The sequence below is a fragment of the Pezoporus occidentalis genome, unplaced genomic scaffold, assembly GCF_034315485.1.
Source record: "Pezoporus occidentalis ecotype Australia unplaced genomic scaffold, CSIRO_AGI_Poc_V1 ctg44, whole genome shotgun sequence".
NCBI classification, from domain to species: Eukaryota; Metazoa; Chordata; class Aves; order Psittaciformes; family Psittacidae; genus Pezoporus; species Pezoporus occidentalis.
The window spans coordinates 4,829,706-4,857,506 of NW_026915769.1; the positions used below are offsets into that span (position 1 = coordinate 4,829,706).

Sequence of the window (27,801 nt, forward strand, 5' to 3'; positions counted from 1 at the left end):
CTCAATGATATACAGGCCTCAGTCATTTGTAAGTTATTGAACTTTAAAACCATCAGTGGTTGCTCAGGCTACTACAGCTACATACACACACACACAGGAATTCATACATAAGAAATGCTAGACCTAGGACGTGTATAATGCATTCTCTGTATCTGAGAGATCAAGATTATTTATACATCCTCAATAGATTTACCACACATTTGACTAAACTATTTCTTTCCTAAATGCCTTTCCTCAATTGTAAAGTCATGATTGGCAGAGAACCCCTGATACTATAACAGAAACAAGGTATTTTTCATCTAGGCAAGTTCAACCTTAAAATTTGCCTTAGAAGACAAAAAAGCATCTGAAATCATGTATGTTTTTCTTCCCTTCAAAATAAATGAAAGAATTTGGATGTTAAATTAGCATCTTGATCTGTGCAGTCAAATCAGGATTCTGGCTATTCCTGACAAAGCAAATTACCCATTGGGCAGCCCTAAATTGCAAAAGGAAGTGCAAATTTCTGATTACTGCCTCCAGGCCTAGCAGGGAAATAGGATGTGAGCATCCACAGGCGAAACAGAATGCTTTCCTGGAAGAGAATGGCATGGCCAAATAAAGGCTGAAATCAAAGTCTTAAGGAGTGCTTTTTCTGTATGAGGTTGCTCTCCTCTCCTTGCTCAGCTGAAGTCACCATCAATTTTCTCAGTAGAAACCACACACCTGTACTGGTAGTAGCAAATGCAGGAAATAGGTAAAATTCACTACAGGCAAAGACAGACGCTGAGCACATGGACAGAGATCTTCAAGCATTAGTAAGAATGTAACTCCAATGATGAACTTGTAAGATGAATTTTCTTGTAAAATGAACTATCAAACAGGTCATTTAAATGTAGCTCTGCCAAACTTAGAAGAACAGTCCTATAATACCGAAAAGGAGAAATCCCAGTATGTTCTGTAGAGAGGATGATAAATTACCAATAATACGACAACAGCAGGTAAAAGCTGCTTGGTCGAAATGCCTGGGTGGTCAGACAGGACTCTTCTCTTGGTACATTCTTAACTAAGGAATAGCTGGCCACGAAAACTGCTTATTCTGCCTCTCTCTTCTGAGGAACAGGAATTTACAAACTTTCACCTAGGCAGTGGGGGAGCCTAAGAGCTTTGCTACAAGCCCATGTCTCAGTTATCAGCTGTTTTGTTTTGTAAGAGGAATAGAGATTAAGACACGAACAACCAGCCAGCATTATCTGTTATGAGCAAAATAGCTAATTGTATTCCAAGTTATTACTCTTTCCTGAAATACTATGGAGAAGTGTTTCTAAATGGAGGGTATTATATTCATAGCTCTCACAAGAAATGGTAACACTCCTCTAAGGTGCAATGAAAAAAAACCCACAAAAACGAAGAAACTAACACTGGGAGAAAGGGGAGGGAGGAAAAGATTTCCTATAAACCAAGATAATCCAAAAATGCTAGGTTGTCATGGAAACTGCTCAGGGAGGGTCAGCCAGCCTCACCTTTGGCTGCAAGGATCATCTGTCAATGCCAAGCACTGCAAACACCACAAACATGCACTCAAAATTCACCCGTCAAAATCTTTTCAGTCCAGGCCAGTGCTCTCAAAAGCGCAGCACGAAATGAAGTTCCCTCCTCAAAGAGGCTCCTTTCAGCATGAAACAATGCAGTTTAGGAACCAGTCTGATTTTAATGCGCCTATGATTTTAGTGCATTGAACATTTTCACCTTTCTTCACCTGTACGTCACCCCTCCCCTCCTTCCTTCCTTCCCCACAGTCATGTACATGTCCTAATAGCAAATGGAGATTTAATCGCTCAGTGCTTCAGGGTTTTGGCATAATAGATATATACTGAGAAGATCCAAGGTGAAAATGTTCAGTTCTCAGGGTTCAGCTCTACTTTCACAGCAGAGATAGTAAAAGGGAAGTACAAAGGGAAAAAAACAGCCTAGAGAATCCAGAACAAACCCCTCCACCCCGCACACCTGAAAAAGAGAAAATAAAACTTACTTCCCCAGGGTCACTGAGCAGCCTAAGAAAGGAAGGCAACACACAAACACATACAGATTTACATCTCAAAATCTGGTCTGTAGCTAGTCTGACTCTGTTTGACTGCTATGCTCTCCTTGCTTCCCCAGATCAGTAATTGAAGCCTTCAGAGAAGAAAGTCCACTGAATTTCTGCCTTGAAGAGCTCTGGAAGGTTGTACGTCACTTACAAAAGCCCTAAACCTAGCACAGGCACCTCTCTTCAGTGAGAGATGTGAAAAAACAGCCAGAAATAGTTCATTATTTTGGGGTAAGCTCAGCTCTCTATGCTGAGCATAAAGCTCCCTCACGCTCCCCCCAGAAGTCAGCTCTGCACAGCACCAAAGTAGGAGCAATGGATCTGATGCATAGTTTGAGCAGGTTGTTTCAGTCGGGTTATGTGCTAACTCACTTCTTAGTCCAAGAAGCAGTGGTATGCAATGCTCACTGAGCTAAATAAACACAGACTCCATTTCCCCCCACCCCCTTCCCACCCATCTGTCTTTTCAAAAGGGAAGGTCAGAGTGTTTTGGAAAGGCACAATAGCAGAATGGTGGTTAAAATCACAATGTCATATTGACAAGCATAAGATAAATGTTGTATAAAGTCTTTTGCACACAGATGGACAACATGCTGTAACCAATTTGCATTGGTTAACAAAATTTCTCATAAAATGGCAACTACATTTTGTGAACCAAATATACTTTATGGCTGACTGGGAACATACAATGTGACTTCTTGTGTTCAGGGACTTCTTGTGTTCAGGGAGTGGGAGAAAAGAGCAATAGTTATGAATTCTGAGACATAAGGAATGGCTGAAAAGGTGAACTGATTTGGAGTATCTCTGCATGGTAAGTTAAAGTCCTTTTCGTAAGAGAGGTTTTTGTTTGTTGTTTTTTGTCAGGTTTTTTTAATACCATTCCTCTACTTGCCCTTGGTAATTTACTTTGATACTCTGAAAGCTGCCATTCGGCACTTCAGCACAGGGCTGTTAAACTGCTTGGTAGCTGGCTTCTGATATGGGGCTGAACTTGAGCAGTGAAGCAGGCACTTCTGTGATACAATGACCTGTTCTTTAGAACACAGCATGTGGGGAGCAAAATGATACAGTCCTTGGATTAAAAAAAAAAAGAAAAAAAAAAAGTCCTTGGCCCTTTTCCTATCAGCAATAAGTCAAAGGGAAGCAATTTCCCGCTCCAGATCTCTCCAGGGCTTGCTCCAACTGTTGTTCTTAGTCCTTCAGCCTCTGCTGCCTTACTGTTCTACCTTTGCTTGGCAAGTGACCAAACCTTCACCACTCCCCGTCCCCCACGTGGACTTTTTGTGCAACTCTGCTTTTGGAAATATGCCTGTATTGGGTAACAACTGCTTTAGGTATCTACTGCCACAAAGAACTTATCTGTGAGTGCCAAGTATTTTTTAAAAAGCATGTGAATTTGTGTCACATTCTGACTAAATATGACCAATCCACAGCAGTATTGTTAAATTTTGTTCCTTGTACTGGCAGAAAAACACCTTGCGCATGTATTGGTAAATTCTTAAAAACGATCCTGCAAGGCTAAATTGGGAGCTGCTTTTGAGTTTGTCACATAAAAGCAGCAATCTATTTTAACAAGGTTCACAGAGACACAAATAACCACACAAAAATAATCAGCAGAGAGCATGAAACAGCATGAAATTGAAGAAATCACTGAACAGCAGCTGACAAGCCTATAAGAATTTTTAAAATATAAAAAAACCCACAATTTAACAAAAATTTCTATATAATTTTATTTAGCCTATTTACAGTAAGTTCTACTGCATCCTTCTGTTTCTTTCTCCATTTACCCTTGTCACAGAGAGACAATCTGCACAAAAGATGGTTATTTATGAGCAAGCTGATTATCTCCCAGTGTTAATTTTGATCCTGTTGATGTACTACAGCAACCACAGCATCACTAGACCAATACTTACAGAATATAACACTTTAAAATCATATACCTTATCCCACAGTGAGACACTAAAATCAGTTTTGGGTGACTGCTTGCTGCCCTGACATCTTGAGTTTTAAGGCTGAACAAATTTCAACACTTCTAAAAACATGCCATTCTTTTCAGTCTTCTATACAGATGCAGGTGCCTAACTTTATGCATGTGAACTGGAAGAGATTCCAGGTGTCTATGTGTATAATAAACAGACAACAGACCTTAAACAAAAAAAAAAAAACAAACAAACAAAACCTAACAATTGTGTTTATTGTACAATCCTATTAACCAAATACTAATTCATAAAAAATAATATTAGATTCATATGAGAGACAACAGAAGGAGGTATGTATCATTTTCTCTAAGAGAACAACAAAGCCCTCCCAAAAACTGGCAGGGAATTAATGACAAACAGAACTGCAACCAACATTTTGTAACTGAAGGTAGCTATGAAGCTCTTTTTTAAAAAGGAGAGGGCATTTTTAAATCACTTTTATCTGTACCACAAAAACACACGATTTCACAAGTTGCCACCCCTAATGTGCACTATATAGTGAAGCTGGAAGAAACCCTTTCCCTCCAGAAACTACTTTGTGCTTAATCTAAAAGGATTTTTAAAAACAAAGCCTACCATCTTTGCAGGTCTTTCCATTCTCAAGAAGTTTCACACCAGTGGGACATGCACACTGATAAGAGGGCTTGGTAGGAGACATCAAACACAAGTGGGAGCAGCCACCATTATTAATTCCACATGGGTTTGTAGCTGTTAAACATAAATCACACAGATTAATGCTTCTGATAACGAATGACCTCATCTCATGTGTTAAGACACATACGGCATTTGAGTGGTAGAATCAGTGGCAGCAACAGAGATTAAAGAAGGAAATGATAAACACAGAACAAGTTAAAATTAATTCCAAGTGCTGAGTAGTGGGGTATTTATGGTACCAAAATGCACGGATGTTGAACGTTTCCTTTCTTGGGGAAATAGCACTTAGCTCTAAACATGAGCCTGACTTTAGCTCTGTGCTTCTCATCTTCACTAACTATTCAGCATATCTGTGCTGAATGTACAGCATTGTATATATAACACCAAAATGCAAATACAGTAAATTAACACAATGGTTAAGACAGTGGTTATTACACAGAGCTAGTCTTGCTTAATGTCATCTGCCAAATTAACACTAGTTTCCATTCGGGAACTACTACTTGTTAAAATAAAAATACCACGTTGCCTAAAGTTATGGCACATGAAACAGAAAAAGGAATACGACAACAGGATAGCAGGCAGAAAAAGAGCAAGAGATGGGGTTCTGCACTTAAAAACAACAATGTAGAGAATATTTGGTTTCTCTGTGGGTCTTTTCCCAATCTCTGCATCGGAAAAATCGCATCATGACGAGGGTGAAGCCACCCACTGCCATACAGAAAGACTAATTAAGATTTTTGCAAGTCAGTTCCAACTTGCAGTTAAAAAAAGAAAGCAAGACAGCTTACCATTTGGCTGCCTCTTTTGGCTGAAAGCATGGATATCCATGGGAGAGAAGATGTTGGAATGTATTTCACGCAGGTCCTCCCCAGAGTACTTGCTGCAGGCCAAGATTGAATGTGTGTTCCAGTCAGTCCAGTACAACGTGTCCCCAAACAGCGTCAAAGCAAAAGGATGTGGAAGGGAGCCTTTAACCACTGCTTGCCTAAGAGAGTACAGGGAAGAAAAAGAACGATTAAACATAGTTCATGCTACAGGTTTGCTTGAACACAGATTTGTGAAAAGAAGCTTTACAGTGTAAGTACTGTTGATCAAAACTGTCCATGTATTTATGGGGAGCAAAACAGTGTACCTACTTAGGGGAATGACATGGAGCACAATACAGGAGTGCTATTTCCACGCTGCCTATTGATGCTGCTGTGGTCAAGAGGTACCGGCTGAAACCCATGCTGAAGTCTATTTTTAGCACCCCTTTAACACTCAACACCTGTGGGACTCTGTGTCACCATGTGCAAGCAGGGAGAATGCCAGATGATTTTATGCAAGCCTGACTGCTGCCTGATGATACACAATGTCCATTATATTCAGCCTCAGCAGATTTCAAACAGGGGCAGCATTTGGACAATTAACAGTCCATCCATCCATCTCTTCCAGTTTCACTCTTTTGAACCACCAGAAAAACACTCTTAATGGCAAACAGTTTCACCATAAAGAAAACCTTACTTTTCAAGGTTCATTATTATGATAATTATTAAGCTATTGTTTTTATTATAAGCAGTGACATTAAACAGAGTTCTACTGATCTTCTGCCATGGTATCATTTCTGAGCAAACTGGGTCACTGCCTGTCTCCAGGTTCATAAACAAAATTAAAGAGTATACCCATATATTTTATGTATATATACAAACACATGCTCATTAGCCATCACAAAACTGCAGCACAAACATTACTGAAGACAGTTTTTCCACGTTCTTGTGATGTAGAAACTAATTATCTGTACCCAGGTTCCCCAGAACTAGAATTAAGTAGCTCACTACTTATGGTTATTTTATTCACAATCACAGAAAAACTTCAGATGGAGAGGACCATGGAGGTCCTCTGGACCAACACCCTTTTCAAAGCAGGGCCACACAAGTACCATTTACACAAGCACTTCTTCCCACATCCTTTCTTCTTAACTGCATGAGTGCATGTGCGTTCCCATGTACACAAGCTCCCATGGAATAGTGGAGATCACCATCCTTCCCCCAGATTGAAAGCATGAAGGACTGGCAGACAGCTCTACTACTCCTTCAATATAGGGTACACCATGAACACCAGCCTCATATTTTTGCAGGGAAGAGAGTCATTATCTGTGTATTTACTGAGAAAACACCCCCACACCGTATGCATCACTTCTGGAAAGAAGTTGGCAACCCAAGCGGTTTAGTAGAGGACAAAAATACTCTTTATTTTCCAAATATTTTCTGTTAAAATATAACAGAAGTGCATATTAAAGCAAGAAACTTGAAGGTGCCTTCTGCCAATGATTCCAAGTACAAAGAGACTGCAGTCATTACTGCTCTTTCACCTTAGCTTCTGGAAAAAGATGTATTATCTTTAAAGTTTCTATTTTTTTCTCCTCCTAAGAAACACACATATACATTCCCTTACTTGTCATTCTAGTGTTCCGATTCTGCACCAAACAATTTTTTATTTCTTGGTATTTTGCACTCAAAAGTAGGACACACTATCTTTTCTTTCTTATCTCTGTCTGGAGTCAGGTATATATTTGCTTTTAATTAAATGCACCAACTAAGCATCTTACAAAAGACTATTGTAATATAATTTACAGCTTAAACCTACCAGCCAAAAAGAGAACCCAGAATGACACAACACACTCCCCTACTAAGAATAAAGACATTCTAATTCTGTAAACCATTTTTCTACCAGCCCCACCCCCAAACCCTAAATGCCTTCAGATTTGAATAATTTTAGTTTAGAGCAGGCTTGGAGACTATCTAAACTCTTTATGACAAATTGATGACATTTGTCACATGGGACAGAAGCAAAGTAAGTCCAAAGCTCTCACTCTAACTGAACCTGCACCAAAGACAGCATTCCCATGCACAAGAAAAGTCATGTTTTTTATGAAGCATTCTGACTTATCTTGCTATTTACTTTTTAAAAAGAAATCCAGCAAAACAGAGGAATTTTAAATGTGATTAGTACCCACCATTCCTAGTGGGAATAAATCTTTGAGTACAATAGATGCTGCTACACATGCCGAACTTTCAGACAACCATCTATTCATGTGACAATGCATAAAGTGAACTATGACCCTTATTTAAACCAGCCCTTATCTGGAAAGATTCAGGAGCACTGCAGTCGAATGCAGCATCAGCCACAGTCCTGAAGCAATTACTCTTAAACTCGTATCATTTCTCTCAGCAGATGTAAGGTGCCATCACATGAAAACGGCTCTGGGCTCAAATACAACAGCATGTACTCATTAAGATGAGTATTACCAGTAACACATACTTCATATCCCTTGTTTCCAAACAAGAAGATAGCTCACTTCCAATCAGCAAAACCCAAAAGGGCTCTTCTCCCTCCAAACATCCTCCACAGGCTGCACTTGTAGCCTTGCTGAATGGCAGCCAGCAGCTAAATGTGTGTCAGCATGGAAGCAGGGGCTGAATTGGGCTAAACAAGCCTTCACAGCCTAATAGTGAATGGGGTGAAAGGGCTAGAAAGCAGAGGTGCTAAAAAACAGGGAAAGGGAGAGTGTGCAAGAAATCACCTGTTAGTTGGTCTGAAGAAGTTACCCATTAGTACAACCCGCATTAGGAACTGCAGAGCTCTGGTTTTGGCTGGTAAGAAGAGGAGCCCTGACTTCTGCCTCGAGCAGTAATTTATTAAATACACCCAGTTGAATGAAGAGGACCAGAACACCACGCATAGTACTCAACTACTGCCCAGAGCTGATAGAAGCAGGCGCTTCCCACCTCCAGGGTGCTATACAGGCACCCATGCAGAGTCAGGGATCAGCCAGGTCCCCATGTTTCTGGCTTCACCAACAGTCACCAACCTGGGTACCAGGTATAGCACTGCAGCTGTAACTAACGTGACCTGACAGCCCTTTGGTGGCAACTACCTTCAGCCCAGGCTTGATTAGAATAAGTGGTACAACAACAAAAGGCACTACATCATATTAACCCTTCACTAAGCTCTTCAGTTCCTTCAAACTTGTATCATTAGTCTTGTTAAAAAATGACACCAAAACTGAGGAAAAGGAGTAATGTTATTCATTCAGGAGACATCTATAGGGCTTCAGCAACATGCAAATTGGCTACATATTAGATGGCACTAAGCACACACTAACTCTAATAATCTTCCCTGAGGCAAGCATATGATCACTCAAATTTGCCTTAAAAATCTTGATGGCAATTCACCTTTAAAGCGTTACCATCTCTACACTGTTTAGTTGGCTGGGAAGGAAATGCAGAAGAGGACAGCAGAGAAAGGTGGTGAAAACAGAAAAAGAGAAGACAATCTGTTTCCACAGATATTAAATTCCATCTGTATTGTGTATCACAATTTCCTGAATACAACTATTTATAGTATCATCATAGTAATCAGAGATGCTATTACAATAAAAACTTGTTACAGTCAAGCATTTTTTACTGCCTGAAGAAAATGTAGATCCAATTTAAATACATTCACCTTTGCTCTATTCTTACACTGTTATAGAGGCCTGTGAAATACTTTGTGAAGATAAAGGTAATAAGTAATAAACAAGTTAAAGCAGGCATTACAAAAGGGGCTACTGAACTCTGAAATGGAATACATGAAAATTCATGGACAATCTATCCAGTTTTATACTAACAATGACAAAAAAGTTCCTGCTTCAGGATAATATGCATTTCAGACAAAGACTAAACGCACTTGAAATAAAAATTAACAGTAAAATGACTAAAAGATTAACTTTAAATTCATATCCTTCAACTAGAATTTTCTCAGTTTGCCTTTATTTCTTTTTTTTTCAGCAATACTAACATTCAAATCCAAAGCTAGAGGATAGTTATGAAATTAAATTTTTCACACCAAAAGACACCAAAAATCAAGATAATGTAGAATATCATCAAAATAATTTTTCCACTAGAATTTAACAGATGTTCTATATAGAAACATAATAGCATTTCTCCAGAAAGATAAACAAGCACACACTTTCCATTAACCAAATGTCTTCTATTCTGGCTGCCTTAGTTCTCTGATGTCAAACGCTGATGAGAACACCTGCAGAAAACCTACTGTAACTCAGCCAGCCTGGCCTGTACTTCTCTCAGTCATTAACATTCCAGCTTCACAGTAGCACAACTCCTTTCAGGTGACCTCTGAGGTTGCCTGCACTCAGTTTCCAAGGCAGGTAAATTTATGTTCCAGTTCATTTCTCCAGTGTCTCTCTGGAGGATCCCGTATCTGTTACAATCTCCTACATTATCAGAAAGGGAAAAAAAAAAAAAGCCTCCTCTTGTATCAGTCTTTGTAATCCCATTTCAAATACAACTGAAGACTGGAGGGGAAAAAATGAAGGTAATTCATCTTAATATTTCATACTTAATACTGTAGCAAAATTTACCATATTGGTATCCAATGACAATACAGTCTTAAAGAGCTAGAAAATTCATACCAACCAGATGTAACTAGCTGATTATCTATATATTGTTGAAAAAGTCTTTAAGGGATGTTCGTATCTGCATTTACTGAATTTTAGTTTATTTTTCTTCTTATGCTACACCAGATCAATTTCCAGTTAAAGACACCTGAGGTCTACATTCTTATCAGACCTAGTTTTTCTTTTCCTCTTGGTGCAAGAAAAACAAAACAGAAAGTTGTTATGTGGCGATTATCATCACATCTTCCTTCATGAGGGATTAAAAAAATGTAAAGACCCATCTTCTAAACCTTGCTTTTAGTGCTCATCATGTTAAAGAAAGCATGTAACAGGCTTGCATGAAGCAAATTATAATACTTTACACAAAATGTTTCTCTCCATCTACCTATAGATTACTTAATCTTATATTCCTGAGCATTCAGGAAGTTGCAACAATTACCGAGCTTCAACTTGTGACAATACAAAATATTACCAAGTGGCCAAAGCACTTATCACACACCATCACATGAAGCAGGATGGAAGACCAATGGACAACTATGTAACACCACATCAAGGATGCCCACGGAGGGCAGGGAGCTTCAGTTCCCTAAGAAGCTTACGAAGTCCTCTCTCCTGACAACCTAACAAAAATACTTGCAAACAAAGTTGGAAAACTAAGCTGGATTTTCATCATGAATGCTTGTTCAAATATTCCTATCAGAATACAAGCCTGGTTCTAATTCCCTGAGAAAGCAAACAGGAAACACGACTTGTGGGGTATCATGCTGCCCTTTAAAAATCTCTTTTGCCACTTCTTGAAGCCACAATTATCACGTGTTTCCAGAAAGTATATGGAACAAGTACCAGGTCTAACAATGACATTTCAAATCCCACCTTCAATGGAAGTCTGAAAAAGTCAATTGGAAGTAAAACGGTGGTTGCAAAATGAAGTCATTCTGCAGGTCATTTTTCAGGCAAAAACCATCAGGCCTGGCAGTGCAGATGATGGGCCTCTGGCAAGAGGGGAGGAGACGGGGAAGCCAGCAGGAGGAGATATGTTTAGGAAGACATGCACCAGTATATCCCCTGACTACAGACTGGTCTACATACATCCTAACCAAAGTTGCTCTTCCTTTGGTTTCACCAGGGCTGTGATCCTGATCTAATTCTGTGTTTGCTATCTCAGGTCTGGGAAACAGTATGGATGAGCCGCTCCATTGATCCACCTGGGCTAATCACCCCATACTACGTGTTTTTAAGCCTAGAAATATGCACAGATCTGACTCTAGCTATAGTCACTGAGTATGTGTATCCCATGCAGTCAACTACAAATGTTTTGAAGCTCCATCTTCCCAGCATTTTATTTCAGAAGCACCTTGGGGAAGAACGAAAAAATTCACCCTGGCTCTGTGTCCAAGTAATCTAATTAATTCTGCTTACGCAGGATTCTCTAGCAGTTTTAATTAGGGCACTATTTGTCTACTGCACCAGCCTGTAATGTGTTGGTGATGTACTGAAGCAGGCTTTTCACCACAGACTGGTTCCTCTTCACTGCTTGAGGGTGTTAGGCATGCTTATCTCATAGAAGTACACACAAAGATACACACAGAATGCAGTATTTTATACCTAATAAAAATACCTACATAATGTCATACATTGTACACATGACACGCAAATAATGAAAAAGAAACTCTTCTAAATGCAGGGACACAGTACTTTTAGTGTTTCATCAAATCTGCAACTAATCATCTGGCAGACAGACATGAGCTGATGCTTGAAAACAGAAACTAGAAAAATCAATGCTCAAGTGCAAACTCAAGACATTCACCTCCTCGCAAGAGCTTCCCAGCTTTCTGACAGTTGCTGAAAGTATGTTTTCTTACAGTGGCCTCAAAACCCATCTCATTAGCACAAACACTTCCTGGGGGACCTTGTAAGTGCATTTCCCTTCAGCCAGTAACGTGTTAACTTATTAATTAGAACTGCTGCTGCAGGGTAAAGGAAAAGAAAATTAATTCAAGAGCTGCCTTAGCAGGCCAACCTATCTCGGGTACTCTACTCACAGGAGAGCTGTCTGCAATTCAGTTTTGTTTAATTAGTCCCACAAAAAGCAACTGTTCACTCTGATAAGAGCAGAGCGAGAGCTGTAAAAAACCAAAACCATCTCTTCTGTGCATCAATTTGGTTTTTTAATTATTACATTGTGACATGAAAAAACTGTTCGTTCCTTTCTCTTGCTGGCAAACCAAGGGCATTAGTCATCAACTTCTTGCTCTTCCTCTTTATTCTAACGAGCCCATCACTGGAGTAGCTAGGGCTAATAAGTCCCAAGGCTAGCAGGTAAGGAATGATCCATCATCCCTGTAAAATCTGCTGTAGAGGTTCTCTCATGAATTTACAACTCTAGCACATATTTACTGAGTGCTACTGCCAGTGTTGCCATGCTGCTTGCTAGTTTTGATGCAGAGGCTCATCAAGTCCAAAGGGAGCTTATCTAGGTCCTGTCCAAAGAGGTGACAAAGAAATAAATAATAATAGTAATAATAATAATAATAATAACAAAAAACCCAAAGCTTCATTTCTCCCCCTGCATATTCCTCCCACCTGCCTACTGTACTCTTCCACTCTCCAGACCCCTTCAAGCGAGAAGCAAAGCATCCATGCATATCAATGTCCTTCTCTGACATATAAATCTTTAAATTTTAATTCTTGTGTAGTTAGTGCCAGGTGTAGAGATGTGATAGTGAGGCTGCAGGAATAAAAAGACAAAAAACTTATGCATTGCTCACAGATTTAGAAATATGCCAAGAATATTTCCCTTTCACGCCTTCCAAATTTTAGAACACTGAGGTCTGAACCTCAAAACTTTAATATCGGCAGTGACACTAATTAAAATATTTCCCTATTTGCACCGTATTCTCTCTCACCATCCAAGTCACAAAAACATTTTCTTTGAACTCCATGAAATTCTTTTTGATATAAAGATGTTAGTTCCTGTTAACTATTTTTCACTTCCCCCAAAGCAATTAAAACGCATGTCATCCTGCTTTACACGAAGCTTTTACAGTCATTTATCCGCTACAGACTCTTTCCCACCTTATGTTATGCAACACTAAACAACTTGACAAATCAAATCTTTACTTACCTGCTTCCTCTGCTAAAAGGTACCAAAATCATTTAGTTCTAGAACATAGTATATTTATGAAGCTGTATGTCTTTATGTAACTCCATTTCTTTTTAATTTCTTCAATAGCTCCAGTTCCAGAAGCATAAATATTTTCCAGTACATGTTGACAGTTGGTAAAGCACCAGAAAAACTAGTAACATGTCACAACAATATCTGTTTTAATCAAGAGATATTTAGATAGCAACAACAACAAAAAATTAGACTTATTTTCTAAATATAAAACAGCATTAGAAGAATGACCTAAATATCAAGAACAATTCACTAAAATTAGCAGTTTCTAAATAAGCAAAAAAGTCCTTTTTAAGTTAGATTATGCACTCAATGACAATGATCTTGTCTCTCCCCCTTTCTTAACTCTTTAGGGAAAATTACTCTTGAAAAGGGATTTTAAAAGGTGGTGGTGGTGGAAAAAAGTTGGCCTAACCACAGAGTGTCATCTTCCACACGGAAACAAAGCTATCTGATCATACTGGGTCTGTGTGTTCAGCACCCATCTCCTCCAACTCCATACCCAATGCATATTGCACTTCTTGGCCAACCATCCAGGAAAGCAAGGATCACAAAAAGATTATTTTTACTTTTCACAAGTTTTCCTTAACAAATGGATGGATGTGATGACATGAATGACCCTAAACTTGGTGTATTTGACCCACCTGACAAGAGGAGCAGCTGAAATAAGCTGCCCAGGAACAATTTCTTGAGTTGCCAGACCCAGAAGGGAATGTGCAGGGGGCACAGGCAGGGTAACACTGGGTGAAGGAATATGAGAAGCTGTGGATGCATTTGAGGTATGCCAAGGAGGAGGGAGGGAAAAAAACAGGGTGAGGGTTTGTGTCCATCGGGCATAGGAATATACAGGAAAGCCAGATGGACTGCTGCTGAGGAGGAGAAGTAAGCAGAAAGACTTCTAACCCCAGATGTTATTAGCTTTACCATTACAGAAAAATACGGTGATTTTCAGTTTTTTTTTGGAGTGGGGATAACTAGGAGAAAAGACTGAAGGCTATGGAAGCTTGGGTTTGTTGGTTTTTTTTTCCACTTAAAAGGAAGATAAGGGGTTTTGTTTTTTTTTCCTGCAGAATTAGAAACTGCCTTTGCTTATTTTTACTCTTAGAAAATCAGTTAATTGAAAAAGATTATTAAAATGATCAAGGGAATACAGAATTACAGCTGTAAAGTATCACATTGAGAAAGGTGAATTCGCTGAATAACTGAAAGACAGTATTTAACAAAAAAAGAATGCCATTAGATGGCCCCAGATCTTTTTCTTAAGACAGGCAGAGGCTAAGAGGTCACAGCAGAGAAAAAAAATTACATAAAACCCCACTGTAGAACAGCTTAACTTCTGCAATTATTTTTTTTTCCTCTCCCAGTGATGCAATTGCAAAGGATAAAAAAAAAAAAAAACAAAAATGCCTGGATACAGATGTTGACTATTTTCTGAATCTTCAGAACTTTCTCACACGCCTAGGGAAAAACAGGTGCTGTTAGAAGTGGTGTGTGCTTCTGAGTGCTTAAGGGAAGGCATATGTGCTTTCCCATCTAAACACAATTTCTCCCCTCAAATGGTCACATATTAGGACACTGCCATAAATATTTCTGATACATTTTAGTATCAGTTTAAAAAATAAACCCAACAACTTTAAAGTATTAGACTAACTGCTTTGTTTTTAATGACAGTGTAAGAAAAAATTAGTAGATCTGAAAAATAAAATACAAAAAAATAAAAATTCCAAATTGTGTACATAGGTCTTTATTACAGGTTTCACCAATTCCAGAGAACTTACTCTAGAATGAGGTACCTGCTAGGACCCAGGTGACTTGACTTCTGTGTCACAAGACAGCTGTTAGATGCAGCTTTACGTAGACAGAAAAGTTTGATCAGCTTCTCACACCAAGAAATATCAGCACCTTCACAGCCTCATCTTTAGAACAAATCATTTGCATGTTAACCAAAGGCAGACCAGCAGCTAAACACCATTAAAATAAAAACAAAATACAAGCTCAAGCATATTTACACTACTGTGCAACAGACCACCACTAAGGGAAAACCACTAAGAAGTCTGTAGAAAAAGAAGACTGAAAATGCAGTGGTGCCAGCAGGAAACACCAAAGTAGCTCTGGAGCCAGAAAGACTGGAGACATGAGATAAGACAGGCAGGTTGTGCTCCATGGGAAAAGCAGGAAAACATAGATTTGGGTGGTGGGGGTGTCAATTTTTAGTCATTGGACACTTTTCAAGCTATTAACATCAGAAAAAAAACCCAACCCATCTCTACATTCTGCATCATTTTACAGAGGGGCTACTGCACCATTTAACCCAGCACCCAACATGCGCTCTCTTCCTAGAAGAGCATCAGCCAGACTCCAGTAGTTTGTTGTCATACTAAGGTGGGCCTTTCCCTCTCATATAAGTAGTAGAGCACGAAAAGGGTTGACTCAAGAATAAAACAAGCTACCAAATTATCCTGTGGGACAAAGCCACTGTAGTACATTTTAGGTTTGATGATATCAGTAGTCATTTTTAAAGAAAGCATCACTTCAAAATATTCCTCTCTTTTTTTTGGTACTATTAAGTTTTCTTTCTTATGAAAGAAACAGCAAATGAAGGATTAGTTCAAAACAGATATCCATATCTCCGTGCTTTGAATTAACAAAGCTACTTTTAGTATTTATATCCAAAGACACAAATTTAAAACTGCATTCAACTTCTGTTACTTTCTATGATCAAACACTATTACAAAAATACTGCATGAACTTTTGGTCTTTTAACAAGCAGAATTTAAGAGAAAATTACATAACCTTTCAAACCAGTGTTACAAGAAAGTGTAGCATTCAAAATAAATACCATGATAAGACAGAGGACAGTTGTATGCATGCTGCCTATGTTCCAACTCATGAGTCTACAGAAAACACCCATCTTATCAAAATGACTGATTTTTAATTCCAAATTGACATTTGTGGTGAAAGAAGGGACGGGGCCCCAAAAGATCAGAATGAAGAACATAAGAAAAGGTACTTCATGCCCAGACAAAACCTCCTGAAACATCACAAAAATTTGCAAAGAGACACCTCAAAAAATTGTATATATACCTTGGGCACAAGCTAACTGTGATTCATTTGTGTGTGCAAACAGCACTTGTCAAAGCTCTCTCATTCAGTGAAGAGGGTCATCATCCAAATTAGGGATAAATGCATACATACAAAGTGCCAGTTATTCCCTTAATCAAGAAGTAGCCATGATTGGATCAAAAATAATTACATCATCACTAAAAAACTGTTAAATAGTCATTTTAGCATAGCTCACTGTAAAGACTGTTTTTCACTAATTTCCCAACCTTAGGATTAATGAAATTGAAATACTATTATATGACAATCCATTTTTTTCCAGATTGTTTTCTACATTTATGAATACCACAACAACAAAATACCTATTGAAAAGGGACAATTCTGCTATATAATCTTACACAATTAAGAACAGGATTCTAGGATTTTTTTTTTTATGGGACTAATCCTGAGAAAAGACTTTGTGAGTCACAGGATACCCCAAAGAGGAGCACACATTCAGCTTCACAGTGTTTGAAAGGGGAGGATGGCGAAGGGTAAAAGTTTCTGATAGCACTAGTCTGCTTAAAATTTTGCAAGCACTAACATGACAATTGCCTGCAACACAACTTCACCTTCTAAGAAAAGCACCACTTTACGTACATTAAACAAAAACTTCTTACCTATGACTTCCATCCAGATTTGATCTGTGGATGAAATTTAGTTTAGCATCTGCCCAATAAAGTTTCTGTTCTTCATAATCCAGCGTCAGTCCATTTGGCCAATATATGTCTGTGTTAACTATAATGGAGCGACTTGAACCATCCATCCCAGCACGTTCTATCTTTGGCACTTCTCCCCAGTCTGTCCAATACATGAACCTATAATAATTTTAAAAAGAGAAAAGACAAAAAAAGACAGCAATCATATATAAGCCTACAACTAGAACACTGACTATAGCTTTCAGTAAAGGCAAAGGAGCTCTCTGTTCTGCAGTTCGTGGAGCTATGTTCTACGGAGTAAGGTATACACGTATAAGTGGCCTGTGAAACACAACAGAACGAAGTTACTTTAAAAAAAGCTGCAGAAAACCAGCTTAGGGCAAACCCACAGTGCTATGTCATGTTACACTTCTATATGTGTCTTTCTTTCCTTGGGTCAAGTGAGGATGTTGGGGATATCCACATGATATTGACAATAATCTCAGAATTCAACATTAAACACTGAAGATAGATATTACAGACTACCACAGAGGTACAACAGCCTCTTTAACATGGGTCAGGCCACTGGGGGAAACCAACAAGGTGTGTGGACTTATAGCAGTGTCCTGGGTTCAGCAGTAGCAGTCATTTTTCTCCTTCTTGGTAGCTGGTGCGGTGCAGTGCAGTGCAGTGCAGTGTTTTGACTTTCAGCCTGGTAACAGAGCTGATAACAATGATGTTTTTGTTTGGCCAAGGACTTTGTGAGCCTCATGCTCTGCCAGGGAGGAGGGGAAGCCAGGAGGAAGCAGGGACAGGACACCTGACCCAAGCTAGCCAAAGAGGTATTCCATACCACAGCACGTCATGCCCAGGATGTAACTGGGAGTTAGCCAGAAGGGCTGGTAGACTGCAGGGTTGGAGGAGGTTTGAGTCGGTGCTTGGTTGGGCTGGGGGGGCCGAGTTATCGGTTGGCTGGTGGTGAGGTGTTGTATTCTCTTCCCTTGTTATTTCCTTTACCATTATTATTAGTGGTAGTAGCAGTAGTGATTTGTGTTATACCTTAGTTACTAAACTGTTCTTATCTCAACCCGTGGGAGTTGCATTCTTTTCGATTCTCCTCTCCATCGCTCCGGGAGTAGGGGGAGGGAAAGAAGGGGGGGAGTGAGTGAATGAGTTACCTGACTGGGTTTAAACCACAAGAAGCAGACAGAGCAGTTCCATGCAAGGTAGTAAAGTGGATTTTATGGAAGACCAATTCATGTCCTTTTTTTCCCCCAAGAGAAATTTAGAGACAGGCAGCTATATCAACATGTTTAGAAGCACAGTTTGCACTCAGTAAGCAGGCAAAACACTCTGCAATGCCTTTTAAGACTGAGGAAGCAAGTTTTAAATAATGTTAGCATATTCATTTGCCTTAAACAACATGGTCTAGTGTGAGGTGTCCCTGCCCATGGCAGGGGGCTTGGAACTAAATTATCTTAAGGTCTTTTCCAACCCAAACCATTCTGTGATTCTATGATACCGGCACATGTTTAAACACTACTGAGCAAGTGCTGGGGGGAAGAAAGTTACCTAGTTTCATTTAAGACTGAGGCAAAGAAAGGGAAACCACTTTATTATGGCTGGAGACTAGTAGGGAGCAAGAATATTTGTCTTTCTTCAGCAGGTGGTAGAAAATGGATTTACTTTTGTGGGTTGTTAACAGAATGCATAACTAAACAGAAGTAACAGATAAACAGATCAGACAAAGTGTATCCATGGTGCTTGCTCTGTTTTGTTGCTGCAGCTGGGACAGACAAGAAGACTACTGTTCTAAATTGCTTCTCATAACCTTATGACATCTGCCAGCATACCTGCTTGTTTCGTTGCTCCCTAACCTAGCTCAGTCAAAACAATCCAGATTAGGAAAGATCTGAAGCCTTTAAACTAACCCAGATCCCCACACAATTACAAAATGTCACTATATGGTGCCCACATGTGAAGAGGCCTGGCCACCCATCCTTTAAAGAAAAACAAATGTGCAACACATTTAAGAAACATTTGCACATGAAGTTATTCTTGGCAAAGATTTTTTTATTATTATTATTTTTAAAAGTCAGGAAATTCCATGTCATATTTCCCCCCTTAATTCATGTCTACAGCATGTTTGTTTTAACGCACAGCTCTATCTGCGGACAGAAATGCAGCTGATTAACACAAATATTGCCCTATTCAATCCCAAGTGAGTCATTCTCCACAGAAGAATGTGCCTGCCTTAAACAGAGAGCACAAGTATCTGAAGAAAACATTTGGGATTTCTGTAGACATAAACAACTGCTACAGAGAAACTTGGTTTCCATCAGGAAGATAAAAAAGCCAAGGAATTTGCAGATGAGTAGCACAGCAGCAAGTCACCTGGTCAAGCTATGCAGTAAGAAAATGGAAAAGTTAAAAAAGTCAGGCAGCATTCTACCAGCAAACATGTGTGAGAGAAAAGAGAGAAAGATTGTTTGGGTTTTTTAAGAAGACCCTTCCTGCCCCAGCTGTCAGGTCCTACATTTTCAAATACTTCATCAAGGTTAATAGGTTCCAAGGCTCTGGCCACCCTCATAGACCGATTTTTCAGGCTGAAACAGCTCATTAGTTGCTGTACAGCCCCATCTTCTTCCCTGTCTCCCTCTCACCTCTTATGTACACTGCAATTACTCAAGCAAAAACAGGTAAGGGTAGCTTGGTAACAAAGAAAAGCCTTCCCAGACTTCACAAAAACATCCCCATTTCATTTGTCAGGGGAGCACACATGCACACAGAACGGGCTTTAAGATTCAGTAACACTTCCAATCAGGTCCAGTGACCTCTGCTCGGTTGCTCCAATAGTTTTTTTTCCACTATCACCTGTTTGTTTTCCTTCACCTTGCTTGAAAGTCTTTATGGAGACAGGTTTTAATGCCTCCATTAAAAATCTTTGGAACCAGCCATGCTTCAGCCAATGGCATCAAGGGTTGTGCTTCACTTAGGAGGATGGGCTTTTCATTGCTGCAAAAGGTTATAACTTAAAGACCATTTCTTTTGGCAACAGTTGCTTTTAAGCAACTTCTTGCAGATCATCTTTGCTTCCAGTACAGGGCCTATACGGCTATGAGGGAAACTGGATTCCAGGAACAGATCTGAGCTAAAAATCCATCATCAGACCAAGTGGATTCCAGGACACAGCTCCATGAACACTGCCACTTGCACACCGGGTGTGGGCTTCTACAGCTGTCTCAACCAGCATAATGCCAACAGGTACCTTCTAACTAAGTGCGCTTAGGCCTTTTCCCGCAACAGTTGAGCAAGTACAAGGCATAGGAGCAGGAGGAGATGGGAAGTTAACTGCAACTACTAAGACGGAGACCTGTCTAACATCCGAGGGAGCTGAGGGGCCAGACAAACACCACTCCCACTACTACAGAGGTCTTTCTATAGATTTTTCTGCAGAGAGCTCAGATCCCTCTTCCAGGAAGTACCAAACTGCTCACATATGTCTGCTGGTTCCTCCTTTCTGGAAGGCTTACAGATTCTTGTTTTATTATATAATGGTTGGTAACTCATCCATCCGGAGACCATACAGAAAGGAAGATGTTACAACACGCAGACATACTGCGCAGTGGTAAGCCAGCCATACAGTCAAGGTAAGGGTCATTCTCCCACCTCCCCATTCTCTTAAAACACATTTAATTATTTCTGTTAGAAACAGAAACAAAGGGCACCACCAAAGCCCACAGGACAGAGCAAAATACTAAGCAAAAAGTAATGCCTTGTGCTAAATTATATTCAGATGCCACCAGAAAATTACTGTTCCATTTTTCCTCTGTTCTCATGTAGTTACACCTTGCTATAAAATTTAAATCCAGGAATTAAGATTTTAACTTCAGCCCAGAAGAAAAAAAAAATAAAACAAAAAAAATAAAAAATTTTACATTACCTGTTGGATTTTAAGAGGGAAAAAAAAAAAGTATGTAGCATGTTTACTGTACAGCAGTACAAGCACAGAACTGAGCTCCATGCTAGGCAATCCCAAATCTGCGAAATCCATCAGACAACACACAGACATGTTGGAGAATAGAAGCTTTGTGGCAGACTGGAAGTGGATGATCTCAAGGTCCTTTCCAACCCAAACCATTCTGCGATTCTATGCTGTAACTGACCTCAGCAACCCTGCCTGGGTCCAGAAACAGGAATGCCTTCTCATGCTTCTTAACTTGGCTCTTACTCCTCCAGGCAGTCACAGCCAGGACAGGCTGGTGCTAGAGCTCTGGACCTGCCCAGCTGCCTGTTACTGGCTCCTGCCAAAGGTCATCCCCACTGGGGTCAGCAATGGGGACCACAAGGCCAGACCTCACTGCTGTACTTTACATACCAACTACTTCATCCAAGCAAATTTTTGCTTAAAACTAGTATGGACAAGCCGTACTGCAGCAGCACAAACATCAAACCTGCAAACCCCATAGGCCTAGGGATTTTTAAACTCACACAGAATCAAAAAGACCTTTAAGATCATCAAGTCCAATCATTATACCAGCACTGCCAAGTCCATGACACACTTTCATACCTAGCGGGTGTACCTGAATTAGCAGGAAGACCTTTAATTTAGTATCAAATCAACCCATAGAGCCAAATCTCTCTTTAACCTAATAATAAATAATACCACAGCTGATGAAAACTTACTGTGTTAATCCAGTCTTCCTTTTTATTTTAAATATTTTATTTTAAATAAATTAAATTTATTTTAACCACTTTATTTTAAAGCACTCAGGTTTTAATCAAATAACCTTAATATTTTGAACTGTTTCATTCATTTTCACCTGTTGTATTTTCTCCATGCTGTTAAATGCCACACGTGTCAGACTTTACTAGCAGACTCTGGAAGTGGTTGTGAGCCGTTTCAAAAATCTAACAGAAAAACAACAAAGTGTATTTCTATCTCTCCATGCTTGTAATTTTAACATTAGGGATTCATGTCAGGAAATGATACAGGCTTCTTTGCACTGTACAGCAGTAGCTTCACAGTTTTGATTTGCCCCATATCAAAGGTTTTGCCACAGCAAAATAAAAAAAAGAAACAGCATTTCTTGGTTCCATTCTATGTGATGAACAAATATAATAAATAAGAGCTTCTTTTCTAAAAAGCTCATAAAGTTTAGGCATGCTAACAGCAGAATATCCCACATACCTAGAAAAAAGCTTGCCGAGTACAAATGCCAAGATTAAATGCTATAATTTAGCAATGACTTCCGACAGTTATGCACAGAGGGAGAGAAATTCATCGCCAGCACCCATCAGCTTTGCAACTTTCTGATCTGTGCTGGTCCCCAGCACTGATGCAGATTCTTTCAGCCCTGCTATCCTGCACGAAACCAGGCTCCTGCTAGGAGCGTCATTAAAGCACCAGCCCCCATCGAGATGCTTCTCTCACTGAACAGAGATACCCCACGCGACACTTAGCTGATTTTAAGGCAGTTAATTGGGACACCTTACGGGGCAGGCAAACGTTTACCTTCCTTAATGTTATTCAGTGGGAAGAGCAGCTGCTTAATTGGGACAGCCAATTATTTGGTGAGGCCCTTCACAGTGAATGCTCCAACTTTGTAATTATGTTCGTTTCAGCCCCTAAGAACCACTGAGCTCTACAGGGACGCAAACAGCTGCCAACTTCAGAGCCTGCAAAGGTTTCAGAAGTGCAGCAACCCCTGTGGAGCTCATCAGCTCTGCAGTGGTCCTTGTGAAATGCAGCTTGCTCCAACTCCAGCACTAGCAGCACTGGCACTCATCTAACCAAGAAATACAAAGCTAAATGATAAGCACGGGAGTAGTTCAGGAAAACTATGCACAACAAATGTGTTTGGTGACCAAAAATAGCTCTTGAGGAGAAGAAACATTCATGGCTCTTCAGGAGTTTAAGAAAAGACATTCAAACCAAGAGACCCTTCACATATCCTTAACAGAAACTTCCTGAGGCAAGTTCAGAGTGAGATGAAAACCGCAACCCAGGAGGACATAAGATTCGAATGACATAGAGAACTGATTTTCAAATAAGGGGACTAAAAGTACCATGGAAGGGTTTTAGTACAAAGCTTCTCAACTGATTGCGACATTCAGGAAATATTTTCAGTCCTCCAAGAGAAGCAAAAATGCACATAGCAAATTAAATATGGAGATAATTCTTCATAAAAGTGAGGAAGAAATATCCCTTTAGGATGCAATCAAGATAAACATGATAAAAAAGATGCTTATAACTAGCTGAGAACAGTACTCTTTTACAATAGCTTATCTCTGCCAGTAAGCACAGACATTAGCTGAATGTCATTTTCAGAGCTGCTCGCTAAGTTCTTACATTAACATTCAGTGCATTCAATGCACATTTTTAGTGAGAATTAGCTTACCCTATGCAGCTTTTCAGCTGCCTTTACAAAATTACTCTTGGACATACTAATAGCTATATGGTGAACGGGTGCGAATGACGTAGTGAGCTATTAACATCCTAACACACTGAATCTACTTGCTTAAACTTCCTGGTTTTAGGAGCCCACAGATGGCAAACAAAGCTGCAGTTTCTCATTTCAACTAGGCACAGCTGGCTCAGAACCATTGTGACATACACTGGACAACAACAAAACAAGGCTCCTTCCACTGAAAACCAAACATTTTCTGTTTTACTCTCTTCAAAAGCATCAGTGTGCCTAGCAAATGACTGACAACCCAGATGTCTTCATAATGCTTGACAAGCAAGCAACAGTGGACCAAGCTGTACCTTCTTAATTCCCCCCAGGTCATCCCATCCTGCGCAACCCCATCCCCTGCATCCTGGTAAAACAGATGCTTGAACCTCAGCTATTCCATTTCACAGCCCACATTATTAGTGCCATTTTTACTAAGACCATCAAAACTAGATACAAGTGTCCAGTGACTCTCATACAATGGCCTGTGACAGAGGCATCTCATTCTGCCACTGCTGCTAACAAAGCAGTAAACTTGTGCAGAAGCAAAGGTCTGTAACGATAAACAACTGCAGCCTCCATAGCTGATCTGTCAAGGATGCCAGAGGACTCGACTGATAAGAGGTAGAAATCACCGTGCAAAATTCCACATCTGTGTATGCCTACAATACACTAGAAAAGGTCTACCGGAACACAATTTATAAGGCACACAGGTATTTTTCCCAGTATACTCTATACTGGTTACCTCAAGAGGAAGAAGCTATCCTTGTGAAGGTACTTCTATGCAAATGACTACATTTACCGTAAGACATCAGGCAATGCACCTGTAACCAGTATGGCAATACAAGGAATTCCACTTGGGTTTACTCTCCTGTTCGAACCTTATCCAGCAGGAGAAAGAATATTACCACCAGACTTTCCATTTTCTTGGAATTCATTTCTAAAATAAGGGATAAATGAAAAGACTCCGGTTTTGGAAAACAAAACCACTCTGTGTGATTAAATGATCAGAAGCTGATGCTTGCTTTCTAGCTCAGTACCAACACCACAGTATGAAACTAGATTTTGAAGGTGGTTTTCACAAGCTCTGAAAAGAATACCTTAGCAAAACCACTGAAAGTCATTCATAAGAAATCAACATGGAAGCACAAACTTCATGATATTCTCATTTCATAAACAGAAAGAAACCACTCAGTAGGCAAAAGCATTTCTCAGCCACCATGCTGTCTGTTTTCAGGTATTCTAGCCTAAAGAATATGCTGGGCAATCTGACAAGAAAAATGCAGCTGAGAGACTGCTTCTCATTTTCACCCAGACATTGCTGAGTCCATGGGAAGTAAGGTTTGAGTTAACTGTCAAACATGTGCTGATGCACTGCAGTCACATGCATATGGTTGTCCTTTCAGTCACAGATCCCAAGGAAAAAGAGAAAGTGGCTCATTAAAAAACAAGAAGTGGCTATTTTTGCTGAATGCTCACTAAGGCAGAATTTCAATTGTTTGAGCAGGTGGAAAGGTCTCTTGCTCCCTGAACTTTGAAATTAACCTTTCCTATCTCCAGACACAAAAGGTCTAACAACATGCCTTCCACAGTTACGAAAAAGAAGCCATTTTCTGGTTTCTCCTAGAGCAAATAGGAAATAAAGCTTGTCAGTTTAGCAGCACTTAAGAAATCAGTATTTGAAGCAACAATTTTCCTAGTTTAAGCCAAAAAAATATAGAAAGAAACAATTTCACCTCTCTGTTATGTATTTACCACATCCCTAGATCTTAGTTGACTGCAAGATGGAAGCAAGATACAGATGTGCTTTAGAAGGCCTCAGGCAGCCCTTTGCACAAGAATCATTCCAGATGTAATACACCAGACCCTGTGAAGTTCAGACAGACTTCTAGCAGCAGCTAAGCCAACAGAAAACTAAAGCGCCAATTAACCTATGGAGGAGATGGACAAATTAACAGCAGGAAAATTCCTTCCTTCCAACCCACCTTGGCTCTTCAACTATAACAAGAAATTAGCAGAGGAAAGTAAACCAGCTGGCAGTTTTGACAGACTTTCAATAAACACACAAGAAACACAAACCAAACCAACTACTGTGCCACAGCCTCTCAAGAAGCTGGGAAAGAAGCTGAGCCAAGACTGAGCACTGCCCCTGGGTAGCTCTTCAGGGCTGAGGAGCATCAGAGAGTTCTGCCCAGGCAGTGCCTTAAGCTGTACTTGCTCAGTATCACCCTGAGGAGCCCGTGTACACAGAACCACCCATTTCAAACAGCTTTTTGAGATCCTTCTAAAAGGTGCAGATCTACACACCTGTGAACCAAACAAAATGCTGAAAGCAAGTATAAAAGAATATTTAGCTACATTAAAACTACAGGCGGAAGCAAGCAGTGAGAAAACAGTAGGATCACTGTTCACCATCTTTCCCAGATAAAACTTCTTTGTACAATGGAAAATAATCTGTTTCTTTACAGGGGCTTACAATAAAAACACAAACATTTGCACTGTAAATATTTAGTTTTTAAATGGAAAATTGGAATTCAGGAATCTTTTCAATTCAAACCATAACCAAATTTGCTTATCTTTCAATAAAAACCTGGGAGAACTCCTAACTCCTTATACATCCCAAATAAAGGAAGTTAAGAAAGGTTTTTCCCTATGCTTGTATCTTAAATTGAAACCACACGAACACACCTGCTTCTCCATGGCAAGAGAGCACAGTGACACATCCCAATCTCTTTGTCTAGTGACTGAGGGAAAGAGAGAGAAATCTGCCATTTGGCATTCTAGGCCGTTTCTTACGAGCACAAATCCAGGCATCCTACCTGTACACGGCTGTGCAAGACTTTGACTTACGAACCGTGCGCAGGGTACTACACAGATACATCGACTATACTTACATAAAACACAACATGCTGGTGTAACCATCCTAACGCAGATGCATCTTACAACAGTAACAGTTTCTACCCAAGACCTGTTCTCTGTTTCACTGGATTAAGTTGGAGCTCAATCAATCCCTTGAAGCAGCTCACCATTCCACCAAATGGGTACCCATACTAAAACATGAGAAGACAGGATGGGCAGACAGGATCAGGAGAAGAGATTAGCTGAAATTAGCAAACCCTCCCCCCCCCCAAAAAAAATACAAAGTATCAGGGAGATGTCCTGTCTCCCCATTAACTGAAATCAGGGAACAGCATGTTCAGAATCAGGAGATCCTTCAGCAATTTTTCCCTCATGATATTTTCCTGTCATTCCAAATCTTTCATCAGTAAAGTATCCCCTTATTATTCAGCCTCTGCCCCACTACACTACTACCAACTAGATCATTTTTGTGTTCCTGACCACAGCTGCTCCAAGAAACCCTAATAAACTTTAATGCTCTACCAAATCAAGCTGGCTCCTACCCTTCATATCACATTTTCAGCACTCTGCTAATTCCTTTCTTCATTGTTTTCCATCCTATTGGTTGGTATATAACTCAGGCTTACTCATAAGTAACCATCAATCCTTAGCCTCTTTTTATTATTATTAAATGAATTCATAATGCCATTTAGGAGTTCAGTACATTTTCAGCGCAGTTCCTGTCCTTTGTGATTTGTTTATTGATTTGTTAATACAGAAACCAATCTGATGCCCTCGGCAAGAAACACACAGGCAAGGAATTCATTCATTTCAGCTTTTCTGGAATGGCTTTATTTGCCTTGACTACTTCTGGGTTTTTTTCTTCTATACTCTGATCATCCAACAGACTCACTAAATCGCTTACTCTCCTGTAAGAAAGCAACATGCACCGATTATTCTTTCCATATCACAAAATTACAAAAAAAAAAAGGTCTTATTTTTAACCCATCAAAAGCTACATGATGTTCACTAAAAATATACAAAAAAAGGGGGGGGGGGGAGGGGGTGAGGAGAAGGGAGATTGCTCTATAGAGGATAAAAAGAGTAGAAGTAAAGGGACATGTGTAATCAATATGTAAGGAGATGGGCCACATTATAATAGAAATTTGGTTAGAGACCTAATTCTGGACACACAAACCGAGGCGGGCTTGGCTTTTATTGAGAAGGAGGAATACTTTCACAGAGCATTCAGAAAGGATCCCTAAATGCGACCTGAATACCGGCCAAAGGCTTCACAGTCTGATGAAACAAACACCCTTCATTTTTACATCAAAAACATTATTGTCAAATAACTGAAACATCCGAGACTTCACTCTATCTTTTTTCTGGGTTAGAATTTGCAATAAAAGTAGTGACACTGCTTTTACTTTTCCATTCCTAGCTTAAGCAGCTCAATAT

General features: G+C 39.7%; 1 protein-coding gene and 1 long non-coding RNA gene across 3 annotated transcripts in view; one reads left to right on the forward strand and one right to left on the reverse strand.

Moving 5' to 3' along the window:
- The window catches only part of LOC134172126 (uncharacterized), a 447,287-nt gene that overhangs the window by 278,542 nt on the left and 140,944 nt on the right, over positions 1-27,801 (forward strand). The window lies entirely within an intron of this gene.
- The window catches only part of LRP6 (LDL receptor related protein 6), a 128,019-nt gene that overhangs the window by 58,240 nt on the left and 41,978 nt on the right, over positions 1-27,801 (reverse strand). For both annotated transcript variants that reach the window (XM_062634961.1, XM_062634960.1), the window contains exons 3-5: positions 17,033-17,230; positions 5,490-5,686; positions 4,624-4,755 (exon numbers count right to left, since the gene is read on the reverse strand). In XM_062634961.1, coding sequence (XP_062490945.1) covers positions 4,624-4,755; positions 5,490-5,686; positions 17,033-17,230 — 527 coding nt within the window. The remainder of the gene's footprint in view (positions 1-4,623; positions 4,756-5,489; positions 5,687-17,032; positions 17,231-27,801) is intronic.